This window comes from Trichomycterus rosablanca, chromosome 3 (genome assembly GCF_030014385.1).
Source record: "Trichomycterus rosablanca isolate fTriRos1 chromosome 3, fTriRos1.hap1, whole genome shotgun sequence".
NCBI classification, from domain to species: domain Eukaryota; kingdom Metazoa; phylum Chordata; class Actinopteri; order Siluriformes; family Trichomycteridae; genus Trichomycterus; species Trichomycterus rosablanca.
Genome location: NC_085990.1, coordinates 21905019 through 21924512, shown reverse-complemented (window position 1 = coordinate 21924512; position 19494 = coordinate 21905019). Strand labels below are relative to the sequence as shown.

Here is a 19494-nt window from a genome sequence, read left to right as displayed (position 1 = left end):
TAATACTAAAAGCTAGTAGGGATGCAAATTTTGCCAATTTCGTTTAACTAACTGACGGTAACTGGTAATCGAAAGTGTGCTATTACAATTTAAAATACTTTAGAGTTTTATGTCAAGTCTTTATACTTTATTTAATAAGTGTAACATTAGTGAACATGGCAGTAGAACAGTAAAATAAACATAAACACGGAGAGAAGAACAATGTCATCAACAAAACTATGAACTTTATCCTAGCTGCTGTTACAGATGTTGAATAATTGCATTCTTAATGTACATCGATGTCCTTATCAATAGTTTCATGTCCTACCTGCGTTTTGACATTTTGCTGTGATAAAGCTTTCAAAAAGAGATGTTATATACAATTTGTGCAAAATCTGTTGCAGTTACATCATTTTGGATCATCGTACTTTTAATTTGCTGTCTGAATGTTAATTAAAGATATATACAGTGTATTTTATATATATATATATATATATATATATATATATTTATATATATATATATATATATATATATATATATATATATATATATATATATATATATATATATATATATACATACATACATACATACATACATACATACATACATACATACAGGGGTTGGACAAAATAACTGAAACACCTGGTTTTAGACCACAATAATTTATTAGTATGGTGTAGGGCCTCCTTTTGCGGCCAATACAGCGTCAATTCGTCTTGGAAATGACATATACAAGTCCTGCACAGTGGTCAGAGGGATTTTAAGCCATTCTTCTTGCAGGATAGTGGCCAGGTCACTACGTGATGCTGGTGGAGGAAAACGTTTTCTGACTCGCTTCTCCAAAACACCACAAAGTGGCTCAATAATATTTAGATCTGGTGACTGTGCAGGCCATGGGAGATGTTCAACTTCACTTTCATGTTCATCAAACCAATCTTTCACCAGTCTTGCTGTGTGTATTGGTGCATTGTCATCCTGATACACGGCACCGCCATTGGATTCACATGGTCCTCCAGAATGGTTCGGTAGTCCTTGGCAGTGACGCGCCCATTTAGCACAAGTATTGGGCCAAGGGAATGCCATGATATGGCAGCCCAAACCATCACTGATCCACCCCCATGCTTCACTCTGGGCATGCAACAGTCTGGGCGGTACGCTTCTTTGGGGCTTCTCCACACCGTAACTCTCCCGGATGTGGGGAAAACAGTAAAGGTGGACTCATCAGAGAACAATACATGTTTCACATTGTCCACAGCCCAAGATTTGCGCTCCTTGCACCATTGAAACCGACGTTTGGCATTGGCACGAGTGACCAAAGGTTTGGCTATAGCAGCCCGGCCGTGTATATTGACCCTGTGGAGCTCCCGACGGACAGTTCTGGTGGAAACAGGAGAGTTGAGGTGCACTTTTAATTCTGCCGTGATTTGGGCAGCCGTGGTTTTATGTTTTTGGATACAATCCGGGTTAGCACCCGAACATCCCTTTCAGACAGCTTCCTCTTGCGTCCACAGTTAATCCTGTTGGATGTGGTTTGTCCTTCTTGGTGGTATGCTGACATTACCCTGGATACCGTGGCTCTTGATACATCACAAAGACTTGCTGTCTTGGTCACAGATGCGCCAGCAAGACGTGCACCAACAATTTGTCCTCTTTTGAACTCTGGTATGTCACCCATAATGTTGTGTGCATTGCAATATTTTGAGCAAAACTGTGCTCTTACCCTGCTAATTGAACCTTCACACTCTGCTCTTACTGGTGCAATGTGCAATTAATGAAGATTGGCCACCAGACTGGTCCAATTTAGCCATGAAACCTCCCACACTAAAATGACAGGTGTTTCAGTTATTTTGTCCAACCCCTGTATATATGTGTATGTATGTATATACAGTCATGTGAAAAAGTTAGGACACCCCATGAAAAACTTTGTCTTTTTGAACATATTTAAACATATGGACATTTGAGCTTTTTCTGAACAGTACTGAGAGATGGAGCTTTTATTACTAAACAAAAATTACTTTTAAACTCAAGTTGTAAAATGTAATAAACAAAAATGAAAATTTATTGTGAGGAAAAAGTTAGGACACCCCCACATTTATTACTACTTAAAACATCTAAAATTAGAATCCAGTGCACCACATCAGCTGCAATGATTACACCATCGTTAGAGGACATTGGAGTTTTATTTAAACCTCAGACATTAGTTTGGTTTGCTCTTGATTTTTGAAGTGAGTGGTATCACCATGGTGAGATCTAAAGAGCTCTCTGAGGCCTTCAGAAAGAAGGTTGTAGATGCATATGTGTCTGGGACGGGATTTCATATGAGTCTGGGAAGGAATTTAAAAAGATCTCAAAACAATTAGAAATCAGCCATTCCACTGTACGGAAAATAATTTACAAGTGTGAACATTTAAAACAACTGCCAACATGGCCAGGTCAGCCCGTCCTAGCAAGTTCAGCCCAAGAGCAGACTGCAAGATGCATAAAGAAATCTCCAATAATCCTACAATGTCATCACGGGATCTACAGGTAGCTTTTGCCACAGTTGATAGCAGGGTACATGCATCTACCATCAGAAAGAGACTGCACACGTTTGATTTTCATGGGAAGTGAGCAAGGAGGAAACCCTTGCTGTCAAAGAAAACATCAGGGCAAGACTAAAGTTTACCAGAGAACATCTAGACAAAGACCAGGACTTCTGGAACAATGTGCTTTGGACAGATGAATCCGAAGCTGAATTATTTGGGCACAGTAACAGAAGACATGTTTGGCATAAACCAAACACAGCATTTGGGCACAAGAACCTCATACCAACTGTGAAGCGTGTAGGTGGAAATGTCATGGTTTGGGGCTGCAGCAGGGCCTGGCAAGCTCTCCATTATAGAATCCACAATGAATTCTTCACTGTATCAGAGGGTGCTTGAGGAAAATGTAAGACTATCTGTCCAAAAACTGAAGCGGAGGTGAACCATGCAGCATGACAACGACCCAAAACATCCCAGTAAATTCACCAAGGAATGGCTCAAAAGAAAGAAATGGAGAGTTCTGGAATGGCCAAGTCAAAGCCCGGATCTTAATCCTATTGAGATGCTGTGGGGTGATTTGAAACGGGCTGTGTATGCAAGAAACCCCTCAAACCACACACAGCTGAAAGAATTCTGCATGGAGGAGTGGGAAAAATGTCTAATTGAGGTTATTTCAGCCAAAGGGGGAAATACCAGCTATAAGAGCATAGGGTGTCCTAACTTTTTCCTCACAATAAATTTCCATTTTTGTTCATTACATTTTACAACTTGTGTTTAAAAGTAATTTTTTCAGGTGTATTAGTTTAGTTATATAAGCTCCATCTCTCAGTACTGTTTAAATGAAGCTCTAATGTCCATATGTTTAAATATGTTCAAAAAGGCAAAGGTTTTCATGGGGTGTCCTAACTTTTTCACATGACTATATATATATATATACAACCCCTGGCAAAAATTATGGAATCACCACTCTTGGAAGATGTTCTGTCAATTGTTTAATTTTGTAGAAAAAAAAAAAATCACAGACATGCCACAAAACTATCATTTTTCAAAATGTCAACCTTCTGGCATTAAGAAACAATAAAAAAAAGAAACAAATATAATAGTTGTGGTCAGTCACAATTGCTTTTTTTAGATCAAGTAGAGGAAAAAAATATGGAATCACTCAAATCTGAGGAAAAAATTATGGAATCACTCTGTAATTTGCAGTTTAAAAACAAAACATCTGCAGCAGATTAGATTTGCTAATTATTCTTCAGTTTAAAAAGAGTGCTTACACCTCGGAGAGCTGTTGCACAAAGCAGATTGTCATGAATCATGGTTCCAACACAAGATATGTCAGTTGAAACAAATGAGAGGATTATAAAACTCCTTCAAGAAGATAAATCATTGTGGAATGTCGCAAAAGATGTTGGTTGTTCCCAGTAAGCTGTGTTTAAAATCTGGACCAAGTACAAACAAAATGGGAAGGTTGTAAAAGGGAAGCATACTGGTAGACCAAGTAAGACATCAAAGCATCAAGATAGAAAACAAAGCAATATGTCTTGAAAACAGAAAATGCACAACAAAACAAATGAGAAACAAGTGGCCGGAAAGTGGAGTCAATGTCTGTGACTGAACTGTAAGAAATCACCTAAAAGAAATGGGATTTACATACAGAAAAGCCAAACAAAAGCCACCATTAACACCTAAAAAGAAAAGAACAAGGTTAAAGTAGGCTAAAGAAAAGCAATCGTGGACTGTGGGTGACTGGATAAAAGTGATCTTCAGTGATGAATCGCGAATCTGCATTGGGCAAGGTGATGATGCTGGAACTTTTGTTTGGTGTCTGTCCAATGAAATTTATGAAGATAACTGCCTAAAGAAAACATGTTAATTTCCACAGTTGTTGATGATATGGGCCTGCATGTCGGGTAAAGGCACAGGGGAGATGGTCTTCAATAAATGCCAAAGTCCACATTGAAATTTTGGACGCTTTTCTTATTCCATCAGTTGAAAGGATGTTTGGTGATGATGACTTCATTTTTCAAGATGATAATGCATCTTGCCATAAGGCAAAGGACGTGAAAACTTTCCTTCAAGAAAACATATAATGTCAATGGCATGGCCTGCAAATAGTCCGGATCTCAATCCATTTGAAAATCTCTGGTGGAAATTGAAGAAAATGGTCAAAAGGTTCCAACCTGCAAAGCTGATCTGGCAACAGCAAGAGACAGTTGAAGGCAGATTGATGAAGAATACTGTTTGTCATTAGTTAACTCCATGCCTCATAGAGTTTAAACCATTATAAAAGCCAGAGGTGGTGCAACAAAGTAATAATGGTGCAGTGTTTTCTAATGATTCCATAATTTTTTCCTCAGATTTGAGTGATTCCATATTTTTTTCCTCTACTTGATCTAAAAAAAAAGCAATTGTGACTGACCACAACTATTATATTTGTTTCTTTTTTTATTGTTTCTTAATGCCAGAGGGTTGACAGTTTGAGAAATGATAGTTTTGTGGCATGTCTGTGATTTATTTTTTTTCTACAAAATTAAACAATTGAAAGAACATCTTCCAAGAGTGGTGATTCCATAATTTTTGTCAGGGGTTGTATATGTACTGTATATACACACAATCAAAACTCATTTTGTCGGGCTGTAAATAGATCAAAAAAAGATCACAGCTTAGTCGGCAAGCTTAAGCAATGTTCCACACAGCTGATGCAATTTAGCTTTTAACCATTCCTGCCATGAAAAGGGCTTAAGGGATGGCATGGTGTTTTACCCACATGAATTAACCATCACAGCTGATGTGTATCATATTTGTATTTATTAATAAAACTGCATTTGCAGGGTTTTACTGACCTCAGTATAATTAACACAAACATTACTATAAAGGTCAAGTGAATAAAGCACTGTTATGTACAGAACATTAATGTAAATGTATGATAAAGTTTGACAAAGTAATGTGTACTGTTAAGTTAATAGCACTGTTTTTCATTTCAGGCAACTGCTCAGTTAAAACAGGCCTTCAAAGACCCAGCTATAGTCCCTGCACTTTGCGCAGTAATGACAGGATCCTCAAACCTACAGGTGGGTAAAAGACTAGCTGTATTTTTTTTAACAAGCTGTCCCTTTCACAAGCACCAGGACATCTGACGCAGCAGGTTGTCTGCAGTGTTTTTGTTTTAGAAAAGCTGTAGTATTTTATAACATGTGCTACAATGTAAAATGCTTTTTTATTTATAATATGCAGTAAAACTACTGTTAATTTACTGTTAAGACACTTTCTCATTGTAAGTGTAGAATGTTTCTGCTACCACTAGGGGTACTGAAAATGTAAGGCTGGAATAGGCTTTCATTACAAAAGTATTATAATGAATTTGAGAATACCCTGGGTAAAGGTGATTTGTTCTCTATGTTTAGATTCGACAGTCGGCTGTAGTTATTTTGAGAATGAGAGTGAAAAAGCACTGGAAGAAAATTAGTCCAGAACACAAAGAGAGGTTATAAACTGATTTTATATTCAAATTGTCATTATATTTTAAATGCTGCCATAATGGATGGACTAGGCTGAATTACATTTATCTTTTAGCTTGAAGGCTGTGGTCCTGCAAGCTTTTAAGCAGGAAACAGAGTAAGTAGAAACTTTTTTATTATCTATATTTTATTTCATTATAATTTTGAAACTTTTCTATACAACACCAAATCAAAAAAAGTTGACAGTATGGAAAATGCAAAGAAAAAAGACAGTGTTTCTTACACTTACTTTCACTTTTATTTTATTGCTGACATTTAATGCTTTCTCTGGTCAACTTTACACAAATTGTTAATGTACATCCATTCCTTCATTTTAGGCCTACAACACATTCCAGAAAAGTTGGGATGGTGTTTTAAGTGTTATTTTGTGCCATTCTTCTTGTAAACACATCTTAATGTGTGCAACAGTATTAATAATTGTTTTTCTATTTTATTTATGCATTCTTCCATTTTTTCCCAATTTAGCATAGCCAATTACTCTTCTGAGAAGGGGAATATTTTCATTCTCCCTCCGATGCATGCATAGTCCACTGACACCTTCTTATTTGCCCATACTTTGGTGGATTCGCATGAAGCCAATCTCACACATTAAGAGTCACACATTGATCCTCCATTGTTTCTGCATTTCTGTACAGGTGTCTCGGGCTACTAACCAGGGTTCTTACACAGCATTGAAGACCCTGCAGACTAGTGGCCAGTTACACTGCCAACTGGCATCAGAGCTGAGATTTGACCTTGGGGAGTTCAGAATCCCAGCTGTGGTGTGCTAGCGTAATAACCCGCTGTGCTACCTGGGCACCATATTGTAGTATTTTTTGTTACAAAACTCTCCACATATTCTCTACTGGGGTCTGGTCAGTACCACACCCTGTTTTTCCACAGCCATGCTTTTGCAAAGTGTGCAGCATGTATGGTTGTCCCAGGAAAATAATTCATCTTGAGGGCAGCATATTTTGATATGTACTTTTTTGCATAATTGCTGCCATCACAGAAGTGTAAATTACCTTTGCCTATGGCACCAACACAACCTCATAGCATAACAGACTCTGGCTTTTGGGCTTGTGGCTAATAACAGTCAGGATAGTCATTTTCGTCTTTTGTCAGAGCAAAGGCCATCCATTTCTTTAAAAAAAGAAAAAAAAAAAAAAAAGAAAATACTGATTTGTCTGATAACAATGCATTATTTTTCACTCAAAGGCATCCCAGATGAACTCAAAGAACTCTTCATGGTTAACATAAGCCTTCTATTTGCACAGTAACATTTTAAGTAACATTTGTGAATGTAACTTTTTATGAATGACTGACTGTTCTTGATGCAGTTCTGTCTGAGGGATGGGAGATCATGGGTGTTCATTTCAGGCTTCCGCCTTTGCCCTTTACATCCTTGCCCTTTACGTAATTCCTCCAGATTCCTTAAATGGGTTAATGATATTATGCACTGTACAGTAAAAATTATACAATTTCCTTTTAATCTTTCTGTAAAGAACACTTTTTAAACATTTTAATAATTTTCTCATACATTTGTGGACAAACTGGAGATCCTTGTTTCTCAAAGACATTTTAGCCTTTCATGGATACTGCTTTTGCTCCGAATCCTTATGATTACTGTCACCTGTCGATGTTACCTGTTTTAAAATACATCATTATATATTTATTATTTTTTTAATTAATTTATTTTTTGAAATGTGTTTCAGGTATGAAATGTGTTTCAGGTATGAAATGCAGGAATGGATGTATATTTATCATTGAAATGAAGTTGACCAGACAAAAAATATATTGGGTTCGTACTGTCTGCAATGCAACCAAAGTAAATGTAAAAACACTGCAATTTTTTATTTGCATTTTCCAGACTCTTTCAACTTTTTCTAATTTTGGGTTGTAGTATTATAGGTGTTACATGCATGGTAATGTTTCCATTTTTAGGCACATAGTTCGCCACTCGCTCTCTCAACTCGCTGCAGTGATTGTAAAACATGAGACTCCTGACTGCTGGCCGGCCCTGCTTACAATGCTCGATGAATCCACCAAGAGCAGCAATCCTCATGATAGGCAGGTAAATGGTTACAATTATTTAGCAGGCTCTTAAGTCTGTTAACTAATTTCACTATACTTCTGTAAAATTGCTTTGAAACAATGTCCATTGTAAAAAGCACTATACAAATATTTTGACTTGACTTAATAAAGTTTGTAACAAGGACTTGTTTGGATGGTTTACATCCTTGTTAAATACACACAAAATTAAAACAAGAGACATATTGGTTACTTCTTTAATTAATCGCCCATATTTACCAATTTGTTAATTGTTAAGCCAGTTCAGCTAATAAACCCGGACAAACTTAAATCCCGTAAAGCTGTCAAAATATATATTATTTTGTAAATAGTTACAAGGCCAATCCAGACACAGCAGAAGCAGTTATTTCTAAATTTAGAAAAAAATTTAGAAAACTATGTTGAGTCGACCCAGGAGTGGCTGGCTTGCTAAAAATCTTCACTTGTTAGTAGCAACTTATTTGAGTGTCACTATAACATGAAATTTTATAATCGTCGTTTTTAGGGATGCACCGATATGGGAATTTTGGGCCGATGCCGATATCCGATATTATACACGTACTTATCTACAGATGCCGATATACACATTTATAACTTACAGAGAGATCAGACACCCCCGATTTACATTATAAACAAATGTACCATTTATTTGCATAACTTTTTAGCTTTCAACCAACTGTATGTAAACAATAAAATAAAAGGTGTCTCCTGAGAAAATTATCAGGCACATTTAGTTAGCTAACTGGTTCTACACAGACTGGTCACCACTTTTAAATAAAATAGATCTATTCAAACTAATAATATATAAAAAACATTTTAAAAAGTGATCTTATATCAAAGGATTTTAAATTAACAACTTAAATAAAATAATATCTACTCAAATTAATAAAAAATCAATAGATTTAAGTAAAATTAAAGCAAAGAAATGCCAGTTGCCTTTTAGCAGTGTAACTAATCCACGATACAGTAAGAGAGAAATAAGAATCCTTCAGCACTGACTTTGTGCTTCTCCACACTGTTAGAGGTGGAAGAATCTGAGCCAAATTATTTTTTTCTACAAGTTCATAAGTCTATTTTTAATTCAAAATTAATCATTTTAATTCAAAACTGTTGTGTACCCACTGCGCGGTTAAACTCAGAATACTCACTGGACTCACATCAGATGTCCAGATGTCCGTGGAGAGGCTAATGGAGGACACATGATCGTCAATGAGCTTGTGAATGTGAGTCGCTACCAAGTTGTGTAGCTCCGGTAGGGACGGCTAGGTTTGGTGTAACGTGGCTCAAGATGCTCGAGCAGCCGGCGAAATCCAATATCCTCCACAACAGAGAACGGCTGATCATCGAGAGCGATGAATTCCATCACCTTTGCTGTAATAGTTGCAGCTTTTGGGCTGTTTTTGTCAAATTTCTTACATTTCTGAAGGAGTTGGTGAACCGGCTGAGTAGCTGCAGATTTTGCTGGCATGCCCGCGCGGTGCTGTGCGAGTCTCCTCTTTCACCGTGAGGAACTCTGGATATCTGTCAGGATGGGGCCTTCAGATGTATAATTACATTTGTGGTGTTGAAATGTCTTACTTTGCTCCCTCCACGCAAGACGTTAGTTGAGCAAGTGTTACAAACTGCTTTATGTCATGCTCGCTCACTTAGAAAAACTTCCACACCACAGACATTGTTGCTGCACTGCTGTAGCGCGGCCTGCGTCACCCCGTCTTCTTCCGCCAAATAATCAATAATAAAATAATAATAATACAATTATAAATGCGTCGGCAAATATCGGTTTGAAACATCGGCCAAATCTAAGCATCGGCCCGATGCCGATTGTTCTTAAAAAATATATTATCGGCAGATACAGATAGAATTCCGATATCATCGTGCATCCCTAGTCGTTTTTATAAACTTCCCTTTGCTCTAAGGCTTTAACCAAACACTAAAAGACCACCAAAAGTTTAAATAACATGAAAGGGGCAAACATAATTCCCCTCGGAACTGATAATTTTTCTGGACTGTAGTGGAAATATGCTACCCGCTGGGACATTTACATTTTCAGCATTTAGCAGACGCTTTAATCCAAAGCGACTTACACAATGAGTGTAACACGATGAGCAATTGAGGGTTAAGGGCCTTGCTCAAGGACCCAACAGTGGCAACTTGGTGGTGGTGAGGCTTGAACCGGCAACCTTCTGTTTACTAGTCCAGTACCTTAACCACTGAGCTATCCCTGGCCCCGACATTAATAGTTTACACAACATATGGGAGGATAACAGGAAGGTTAAAAAGTCATTTAAATTCATTTTTCACACCTGGTGCTTTATTTAAACTGAGAGCTTCAGGTCTTGAGTATATCACCTTTGTATCCCTGGTACACAACCACTATAGTTCTGCTGCTCTGTGCATTCCCTTGTTGAGCGCCGAGGTGGGTGGGGGGTAAGGGTGATAAACCATTCATGAACCAAATATAAGTGTCAAGCTTTACTCAAAAACAAAAATAATATATCCAATGATCCACCATAAAATTTACATAAGCAGAAGTATTCCAGTTCACAATTCAAAATGACATAATGGGTATCAAGTAAATTGTCAAAAAAGCCAGGAAATTAAGATCAGGGCAGATATTTGTGGAGTGGCAAAAAGTACATGCTGTACATGCATTAAAAGCTGTCAGAATGTGTGCAAGCAATAAGAGAAGCTGTGCAACTTCTTTGGTGGTAAGTGGAGAGAAGCTGGCGAGTGAGTTAACAAAATTTTCCTAAAAAATGTTGCAAAATCAGTAGCAATTGATTATAGAAAATTAGATAGGGAGTAAAGATTTGGGTGTGTAGGAAGAGTGTATGTGAGGTTGGAAACAAAGAGTTGATGATGGTAGAAAGACACAAAGTGATGAAAGAGGTGAAGTGGGGGTGACTGTGAGGTCATGAACTGAGGATGGTAGGCTAAAGACCAGGTCCAGAAGGTTGCCTCCTTTGTGTGTCTTAGTTCTGCTATTGAAGAGGAGGTCAAAGGATGAAACAAGACAGAGAAGGCAAGAAGATTGGAGTTCGTCATAAGGGAGGTTAAAGTGTCCAAGAAGAGTTATAAGACTCCCATCTGCAGTGAAAAGACTCAGAGCAATATTCAGCTTTTCTTTGGAGTCTCCTAATGAGCTAGGTGGCCTATAGACAATGATAATATGAAGGGTTATGGGGAAGGTACCAGTATAAAATTTAAATGTTAAGATGAGAAGGGTTAACAGGGGTAAAGTGCAGTTTTTTTTGGCCAAGAGCAAACCTGTACCACCATTCTTGCCAGATCCTCTCGGTGTATGAGACCAGGTTTAGGCAGAGGATAAAGCTGATTAGTGATCCATCTCTCAGTCAATAACAGGAAGTCAAGGGACTAGGATGAAGCAAAGGCTGAAATGAGTTCTGCTTTTTGGACATTTGGTTGATAGTTTCAGAGCCCTCCTACCATCATTGTTTGAGACTGTGGTAACAGTTGGGGGTAGATGAGGTTACTGGCATTACTGTCTTTATGATGTGACCTGCGATGTCTTTGAGGGGAAATAGTAGAGGAGTTTCTAAACAACCACAGACTCTGTCTGATAAACAAAGAAGCACATACATACCTTTACCCAGGCCATGGCACCTACTCGACCATCGACCCAACAATATGTGAATCAAAACTATTACTGGTCAGTGTAAACAATACACTCGCTCACTAGTGAGTGAGCTGTGTGGAAGTGAACACTTTCCTATACCAGTAACCCCAGAATCAACTGTTAAATGAGTTTAAATGACATTTTTACTTACAGCATTAACAGAACAATTATCAGTTAATTTGTTTATCTTTAACAATCTCTTTTGAACGCACCTTCCCCAGGTTGGTATGCTTTTGCTGTGCAAAGTGGTGGAATCAAACCCTGAGCCATTCAAGCCCCATTACAAACAACTTCTGCAGCTTTTTGGCAGTGTGCTTCAGGATGCGAACAACCAGTCTGCTCTTTACTATTGCATCCTAACACTCACTGCAATCATGGCTTTTACTGGCATGGAGGAGATGGTAAGTTGAGTCTTGTTTAGCCCTAGTTTTAGTAAAACATTGTGTTTTTGTGCTTGAATGAATAATACTGTTTAGCCAAACCATGAAGAGGAGTATAATTATTAAATAATTTATTAATTTATATTAAATATAAATTATTAAATATAATTATCACATGCCTAAACAGAAGGAAACCACAACCAATCACCAGTGTCATGGACTTGGCTCTCCCCAAAACCAAAAACCCCTCTGTACAGAGTTTACCCATGCCCCCCTCCCAAATAATCCTGAACACGAGCAAAGCACAGGAAGAAGCGAACTGTAGTAATGACAAAACACAAAGGAAAGAAGGAGATCATCCACTTCCTCAACTCAAAACAAGCCAGACCTATGGAAAACAGATACCCCCAAGGATATTGAAATGAAACTTAATGGTCCCACTGGAAACCGCTGAGAAGCAGGGACAAATCTTGCTCAACATCCAATGCCAAACAACAACAAGCATCCCCTCCAAAATTTCCATATGTACCATCTACATCCCTCTAGACTCTAATCTCACCTTAACAACCCTGGATAACCTGACGGAACAACTTAAAGTGTCAGCAGCAGTAGTTGCTGGTCAGTAAGTGGGAAAGGTAAACCTAACACACCTTTGCACAATCTATAAAGTCGAAGCCTATGCCCTTCTAATGGCTATGAACCTCGTCGATACTTGCTTGTTGGAATGGTAACCCTACCACATTTTTGCACTGTCTATACAGTTGAAGCCTATGCCCTTATGATTGCTCTGAACTTCACCACAGATTCTATATCCTAAGTTCTGAAAGCCCTTTTCCTCAACCACCTATTTACGAACAAGATCTTTAGAAAAATACCTCACAAAACATTGGCAACATTACATTTACATTTTCGGGATTTAGCAGACACCTTTATCCAAAGCGACTTACAGTAGTGACAGTATTCAGTGTGAGCAATTGAGGGTTAAGGGCCTTGCTCAAGGGCCCAACTGCTGCAACCTGGCAGTGGTGGGGCTTGAACCAGCAACCTTCTGTTTACTAGTCCAGTACCTTAACCACTAGGCTGCAACTGCCAGGCAACGAGAAGGTGGACCAGCTAGCACTGAAAGCAACAGGAGTACAGGCAATAATATATCTTCCACTGAGGATCAAGTGGGGCATTAAACTTGATGACATCAAATCCCTAATCATCACCCATGTAAAATGCTTATGGCAGACTTAATGGAGTACCAAGGACACAAATAAATTGTATGGAGTGTGTCCCAACATAGGGCGGCTCAGTGAGTAGCACTGTAGCCTCACAGCGAGAAGGTCCTGGGTTTGGTACTTTCTGTGTGGTTTGCATGTTATCCACTGCTATCCAGTGTCTGTTTCTTTCAGGAGCTCCGGTTTTCTTCACACAGTCCAAAGACATGCAGTCATGTTAATTGGAGCTACAAAAATTGCCTTATGGCTGAGTGTGGCTTTGAGTTTTTACAGATCATTTTCATTGCATTATGTAAATAGAAACACATTTAGAATTTAATGCCTGCAACACACTTAAAAAAAAGACAGAGGCACAGTAAGATTGAAAAGTTGATAGAAAATTAAAGTTCCAGCGTTCCACAATAAGTAGGTGAATTGGTATTATGATTGGGTAAAAACGGAGGATCCACCGAAGGATTAGTCTTTGGCTGATCACTTTGTGTCAGAATTGCCAGTCAGTTCAAAAAGTAAATTTCTTTATTTGCAAGATTGCAAATAATTTAGTGTTTCACCATATATGTTTCATAATATTGTGAAATGTTTTAGGGATTCTGGAGGTATTTTGGAGAGATTTTGTCATCTGCAAACTTTAGGATTTAAACAGAGGAGTCCGTGGAGGTACAGTCATTCATGTACAGTGAGAAGAGAAGTCCGGAGACTACACAACCCTGTGGAGCACCCGTACTGATGGTTCGGGTCCCTAAAGTGAACTTTCCCAGCCTAACAACAAGAATCATGAGAACTAATGAATCACAAATTCTTACTTTTATTGTGTTTTACAAAACTTTTCTGGAAATGGGATTTCTATTATATTTTTGTCTGTGTACAGAATTTCCCTGTTTGGCATTGTTACAGAAGTGTTTGTTCTAAATTGTATTTTCTGTTCTCTGTTTTTTAGAACCTGATGCGTTCGTTAATCCCAAAATTGATAAATGCCCTGAAACATCTAATTAAGGCTGACCAGGTCATTCATCACTCATCATTCATCACTTTATTTATTTGAACGCATGTACTAACAACTATTACACTATTACACGCCATTTATTAGTGCAATTCAGGAAGTCTAATCCTACTAAATGTCTTTGTCTTTGTTTGGTTTATTCATAGGATCAGGCGAGTGAGGCTATGGAGGTGTTCGATGAGTTGATGGAGAGTGAGGTTTCCATTATGGTCCCTCACGTAACTGAGATTATTCATTTCTGTTTGGAGGTTGGTTTGAAAAATATGTTCACACGTTTTATTGTTTTACTCATGTTCACATGTTTTATTGTTGTACCTATAGCAAAGTTAATAAACCAACATGCCTTTTACATAGTACATGTAGTCAGTATTATAGATTGCTATTTATATATAGATTTTATTTAAGTAGGGGTAAAGTCAGGGCTAATGATCATTTTGTTTGTATCATGTTGTTTGCTTCTTTTTTTATAGGTCAGTGCAGATGTTTCACTGAGTAATTCTCTGCGGGTTAAGGCTCTGTCTATTGTTGCCCTTCTCATTCGACTTAAGAGCAAGGTACCTGTATACTCATTAATGACAGACACTAATGCATTGCCTTAAACTTGCAAGCCTTGAAAACTTTAGTTCTTTTCCTTTTTTTAGGCTGTGTTGAAGCAAAAGCTTTTGGCACCAATCTTGCATGTGGTGTTTCCTATTCTAAGTGCGACACCGCCACCTGGTGAGGAGGACCCAGAGGACGAAGAAAACAATGCAGAGGGTGATGGTGATAGTGAAAACCCCAAACACTTTGCTGCCCAGGTTAGTTTTTATCAGTGTAACTTTGTTAAACACCTAAAAGGTAATTTAAATTATTTAATTATCTATGGATATGCATGTAGGTTTGAAATGGCCAAGTTTCCTTACCTAGTAAACTAATTAAAGTAGTTGAAAACTTTTAGTGATGTGTGTTTGGTTAAGAACAAAATGACGTACCAACAGTAAATGGAAAACAAATGAATAAACCCACTGAGGCCTAGACTCAAAATCACACTGAAAATCAAAGTTAAAATTGAAAACACTTTGAAATTGAAAAGACTGATTCAATTTGAGTGCATTTTATCACAACCTGTATGCAATCCCAACAACCTCTGGTCATGCTCCTGATGAGTTGGTAGATGGTGTCCCAGGGGAATCTCCTTCCAGGCCTGGATCAGGGTGGTGTTGGATGTACTGATTCATAACATCCCAGAGGTTCTCAATTGGATTTAGGTCTGGGGAACGTGAGGGCCCACTGCAGTGTAAAGTTTGATGTTGGCTTTAAGGATTTAATTCTGGTACCCAAAAGCAGTTAGGGTACCATTAGCTATCACAAGGAGGTTTGAGTGACCCTCCAAAGATATGCCCCTGTTGCAGTGTGATAAATTAAGTCTTTCCTTAATCTTTTGCGCAGTGTAGAAAAATAACTCAATTAAAGTTCAAACAAAGTGGGTTGAAGACAAGTCAGTTGTCATAATAACTTGTCCATTATAAAATTCGCTGAATACTTGTTGATATCTGCTGCATTTTATTTGAACTTCAGGTAACCAATATCAGCCCAACCTTGAATATATTGCTGACGGTTCTATTTGCATTTTTGGGGGCTCATTAATGTTCATTGCCATTTTTTGATTATTTAATAATTCTTGCAAGTACTTGTAATTTTGCATGGACTCCAGGAGGGATCTTTACACAAACCTTTCTTTCTTAAATGCAAAACTTGGATTCATCAATAATTAGATTTTTCCAGTCATTTACTGTGCAAATGTTTATACGGTGGATACAGAAAGTATTCTGACCCTTTGACTTTCTGTTGTGTATTTGATTTTAAATGGAATTCAAAAAATTAAACCTTGTAGTTGTATTCTTTTACAAATACTAGGCTTGTCTCTATTTATAAAAAGAAAAGTTAGTTTAGTATTTTGATAACCCAAGATATATTGTATTGTTATTAACTGTCTAGTCAGAACTGTTGAATAAAAAGTCTGATTAAAAAAAAAATAAAAATCTATGGTAACCCTGGTTGTCTCTAATTTGCAGGTGATTGACACAATGGCTCTTCATATGCCACCAGAAAAACTTTTCAACCAGCTGGTGAGAACATACATAAATAAAGCAGCATAGGATGTTAACCAGTCAACAACTGTAATAATATAATTACTGTAACCTTTAATTGCATTTAATAATCACAATAACCTATAATTACATCTATAATACTAGTGATAGTAAATGTATTTGTCCTCTTTGCTAGATCCCAATGACCCAGGCTTGCCTAGCAAGTGAGAATCCATATGAGAAAAAGGGAGGCCTAATGTGTTTAGCAGTGCTGGCAGAGGGTTGTGCAGACCACATTAGAACCAAGTAAGCTCTGTTTTACACTTAAAACATTTTTCCAGACATTGGAAGCATGTCTCAAATGTTTTGTGTTTGTGTCAGGATGTTATCTTCCATGCTACAGACAGTGTGCCGAAGTCTCTCTGACAGCAACCAGGTGGTGCGGAGTGCGGGCCTGTTTGCTCTGGGTCAGTTCTCTGAGTACCTGCAGGTAAGATTAAGTGTATCTAGCATGGTTTTATTTCCTTAAAATCTTAAAAGCTGTCTTTATTGTTATATGTTTATATATTGTTATGTTACATTCCTTGTGTGTCTTGTTCCTCCTCTACACAGCCTGAAGTTAGTAAATACCATGCAGAGCTGATGCCACTATTACTAGGATACATATCTTCTCTAAATGAAACCAAAATTGGCCATGTCACCAAGGCTTTCTATGCCCTGGAGAACTTCTTGGAGAACCTAGGTAAGAATGTACAAACTCATTCTGTTTTGTAATGATTTTTATTTCTGGAAAAAAAACCCATTGATTTTTGCCTTTAAAGATTTTAAAACAACTCATTTTATAATTTCATTTATCAACTACAGTGGTATCTTGAAACTCTGTTCTGGGAGTGACATTGAGTTTAAAAGATGTTAGGTTTCAAGGTATTTTTGGAAATCTGTTAATGCGTTCCATGGTCCAGTGGAACTACATATATTTTCGGCTAATGTAAAATAATGGGGTTGTTTTTGACACGTATACACTGAAATTAACACAAATATAATTACTTATTTATTAATTAATTAATTATAATTGCGTGAACACGCCCTAACGCTTACCCCTGTGTTTACATCGCACACATGTCTAGTTTAAGGGTACAAATTTCTTGAAGGGCGTAGAGTTTCAAAGATTTTGAGTTTAGGGGACATTGAGTTACAAGGTAAGACTGTAATACTAATATAAGCATTATTAAAAAAATGGTTACGCTTCGTTACTTGAATAATCAGCTTACCAAATGGGATTTGTAAGCTAATAAAAATAACTGAACAAAGCCAGGCTTATTGTACACTTTTAGTGTGACTGCTGCTAGAGTCTGTAAAGTTAGCTTATAGATTGAAGCAGTGCATGTACAACCCCAAATCAGAAAAAAAAATTGGGACAGCATAGAAAATGCAAATAATAAAAAACACATTTACACATCTTACATTTACTTTGACTTCTATTTCATTACAGACAGGATGAACCTGAGATATTTCATGTTTTCAGGCCTGCCACACATTCCAAAAAAAGTTTAGAGAGTACAGCACTGTGTAATGTTGCCATTCCTTTTCACCACACTTAAAAGATGTTTTGGCACTGAGGATACAAAGTGATTTAGTGTTTCAGGTTTTATTTTGTCCCATTCTTCCTGCAAACACGTCTTAAGATGTGCAACAGTTTGGGGATGTCATTGTCACATTTTTTCTTTCAAAATTCTCCGCACATTCTCTATTGGGGACAGGTCAGGACTGCAGGCAGGCCAGTCCAGTACCCGTACCCTCTTCTTCCGCAGCCATGCCTTTGTAATGTGTGCAGTATGTGGTTTTGCATGGTCTTGTTGAAAAATGCATGGACGTTCCTAAAAAAGATGACGTCTTGAAGGCAGCATTTGTTGCTCTAAGATCTTAAGGTACGTTTCTTCATTAATGCTGCCATCACAGAAGTGTAAATTACCTTTATCAAGGGCACTGACGCAGCCCCATTCCATGACAGACTCTGGCTTTTGGACTTGTTGCTGATAACAGTCTGGATGGTCCTTTTCGTCTTTGATCCAGAGCACACAGCATCCATTTTTTTCCAAAAAAGACCTGGAATGCTGATTCATATGACCACAGAACACATTTTCACTGTGTGTAGGTCCATCCCAGATGCCTCCAAGCCCAGAGAAGTTGACGCCGCTTCTGGACATGGTTAACATAAAGCATCTTTTTTGCACAGTAAAGTTTTAAGTGGCATTTGTGCATGTAACTCTGTATAGTAGTGCTTGACAAAGGTTTGACTGTTATAGTTGAGTGGCGATTCTTGATGCAGTGCGTCTGAGGGATCAAAGATCACGAGCGTTCAGCTTAAGCTTGCGCCCTTGGCTTTACGCACTGAAATTCCTCCCGATTCTTTGAAACGTTTAATGATATTATGCACTGTAGAGGGAGAAATATGCAAATCCCTTCTAATCTTTCTTTGAGGTACATTGTATTTAAACATTTCAATAATTTTCTCACACATTTGTTGACAAACTGGAGATCCTCTGGCCATCTTTGTTCATCAAAGACTCTGCCTTTCCTGGATGCTGCATTTGTACCAAACCCTGATTACAATCACCTGTTGACATCACCTGTTTGGAATTACATCATTATTTAGTTTTTTACCTCATTACTAGTGCTAAATTGCCCCCGTCCCAACTGTTTTTGGAATGTGTTGCAGGCCTGAAATGCAGTAATGTAGGTACAGTGGGACCAAAAAGTATTTAGTCAGCCACTGATTGTGCAAGTTCTCCTACTTAGAAAGATGAGAGAGGTCTGTGATTTTCATCATAGGTACACTTCAACTATGAGAGACAAAATGAGAAAAAAAAATCCAGGAAATCACATTGTAGGATTTTTAAAGAATTTATTTGTAGATTATGGTGGAAAATAAGTATTTGGTCACCCACAAACAAGCAAGATTTCTGGCTCTCACAGACCTGTAACTTCTTCTTTAAGAAGCTCTTCTGTCCTCCACTCGTTACCTGTATTAATGGCACCTGTTTGACCTCGTTATCTGTATAAAAGACACCTGTCCACAGCCTCAAACAGTCAGACTCCAAACTCGACCAT

At 37.8% G+C, this 19494-nt stretch overlaps 1 protein-coding gene across 2 annotated transcripts in view; it reads left to right on the top strand.

Moving 5' to 3' along the window:
• Positions 1 to 19494, top strand: part of ipo4 (importin 4) — a 42507-nt gene that overhangs the window by 321 nt on the left and 22692 nt on the right. The window contains exons 2-14 of one of the 2 annotated variants that reach the window (XM_062991048.1): positions 5492 to 5578; positions 5912 to 5991; positions 6081 to 6122; positions 7949 to 8078; positions 11933 to 12112; positions 14252 to 14317; positions 14461 to 14562; positions 14785 to 14868; positions 14956 to 15111; positions 16369 to 16422; positions 16580 to 16689; positions 16765 to 16873; positions 16996 to 17125. In XM_062991048.1, coding sequence (XP_062847118.1) covers positions 5492 to 5578; positions 5912 to 5991; positions 6081 to 6122; positions 7949 to 8078; positions 11933 to 12112; positions 14252 to 14317; positions 14461 to 14562; positions 14785 to 14868; positions 14956 to 15111; positions 16369 to 16422; positions 16580 to 16689; positions 16765 to 16873; positions 16996 to 17125 — 1330 coding nt within the window. Of the gene's footprint in view, positions 1 to 5491; positions 5579 to 5911; positions 5992 to 6080; positions 6123 to 7746; positions 7839 to 7948; positions 8079 to 11932; positions 12113 to 14251; positions 14318 to 14460; positions 14563 to 14784; positions 14869 to 14955; positions 15112 to 16368; positions 16423 to 16579; positions 16690 to 16764; positions 16874 to 16995; positions 17126 to 19494 lie in introns of those variants that run through there. The other variant, XM_062991049.1, reaches the window with a different exon arrangement.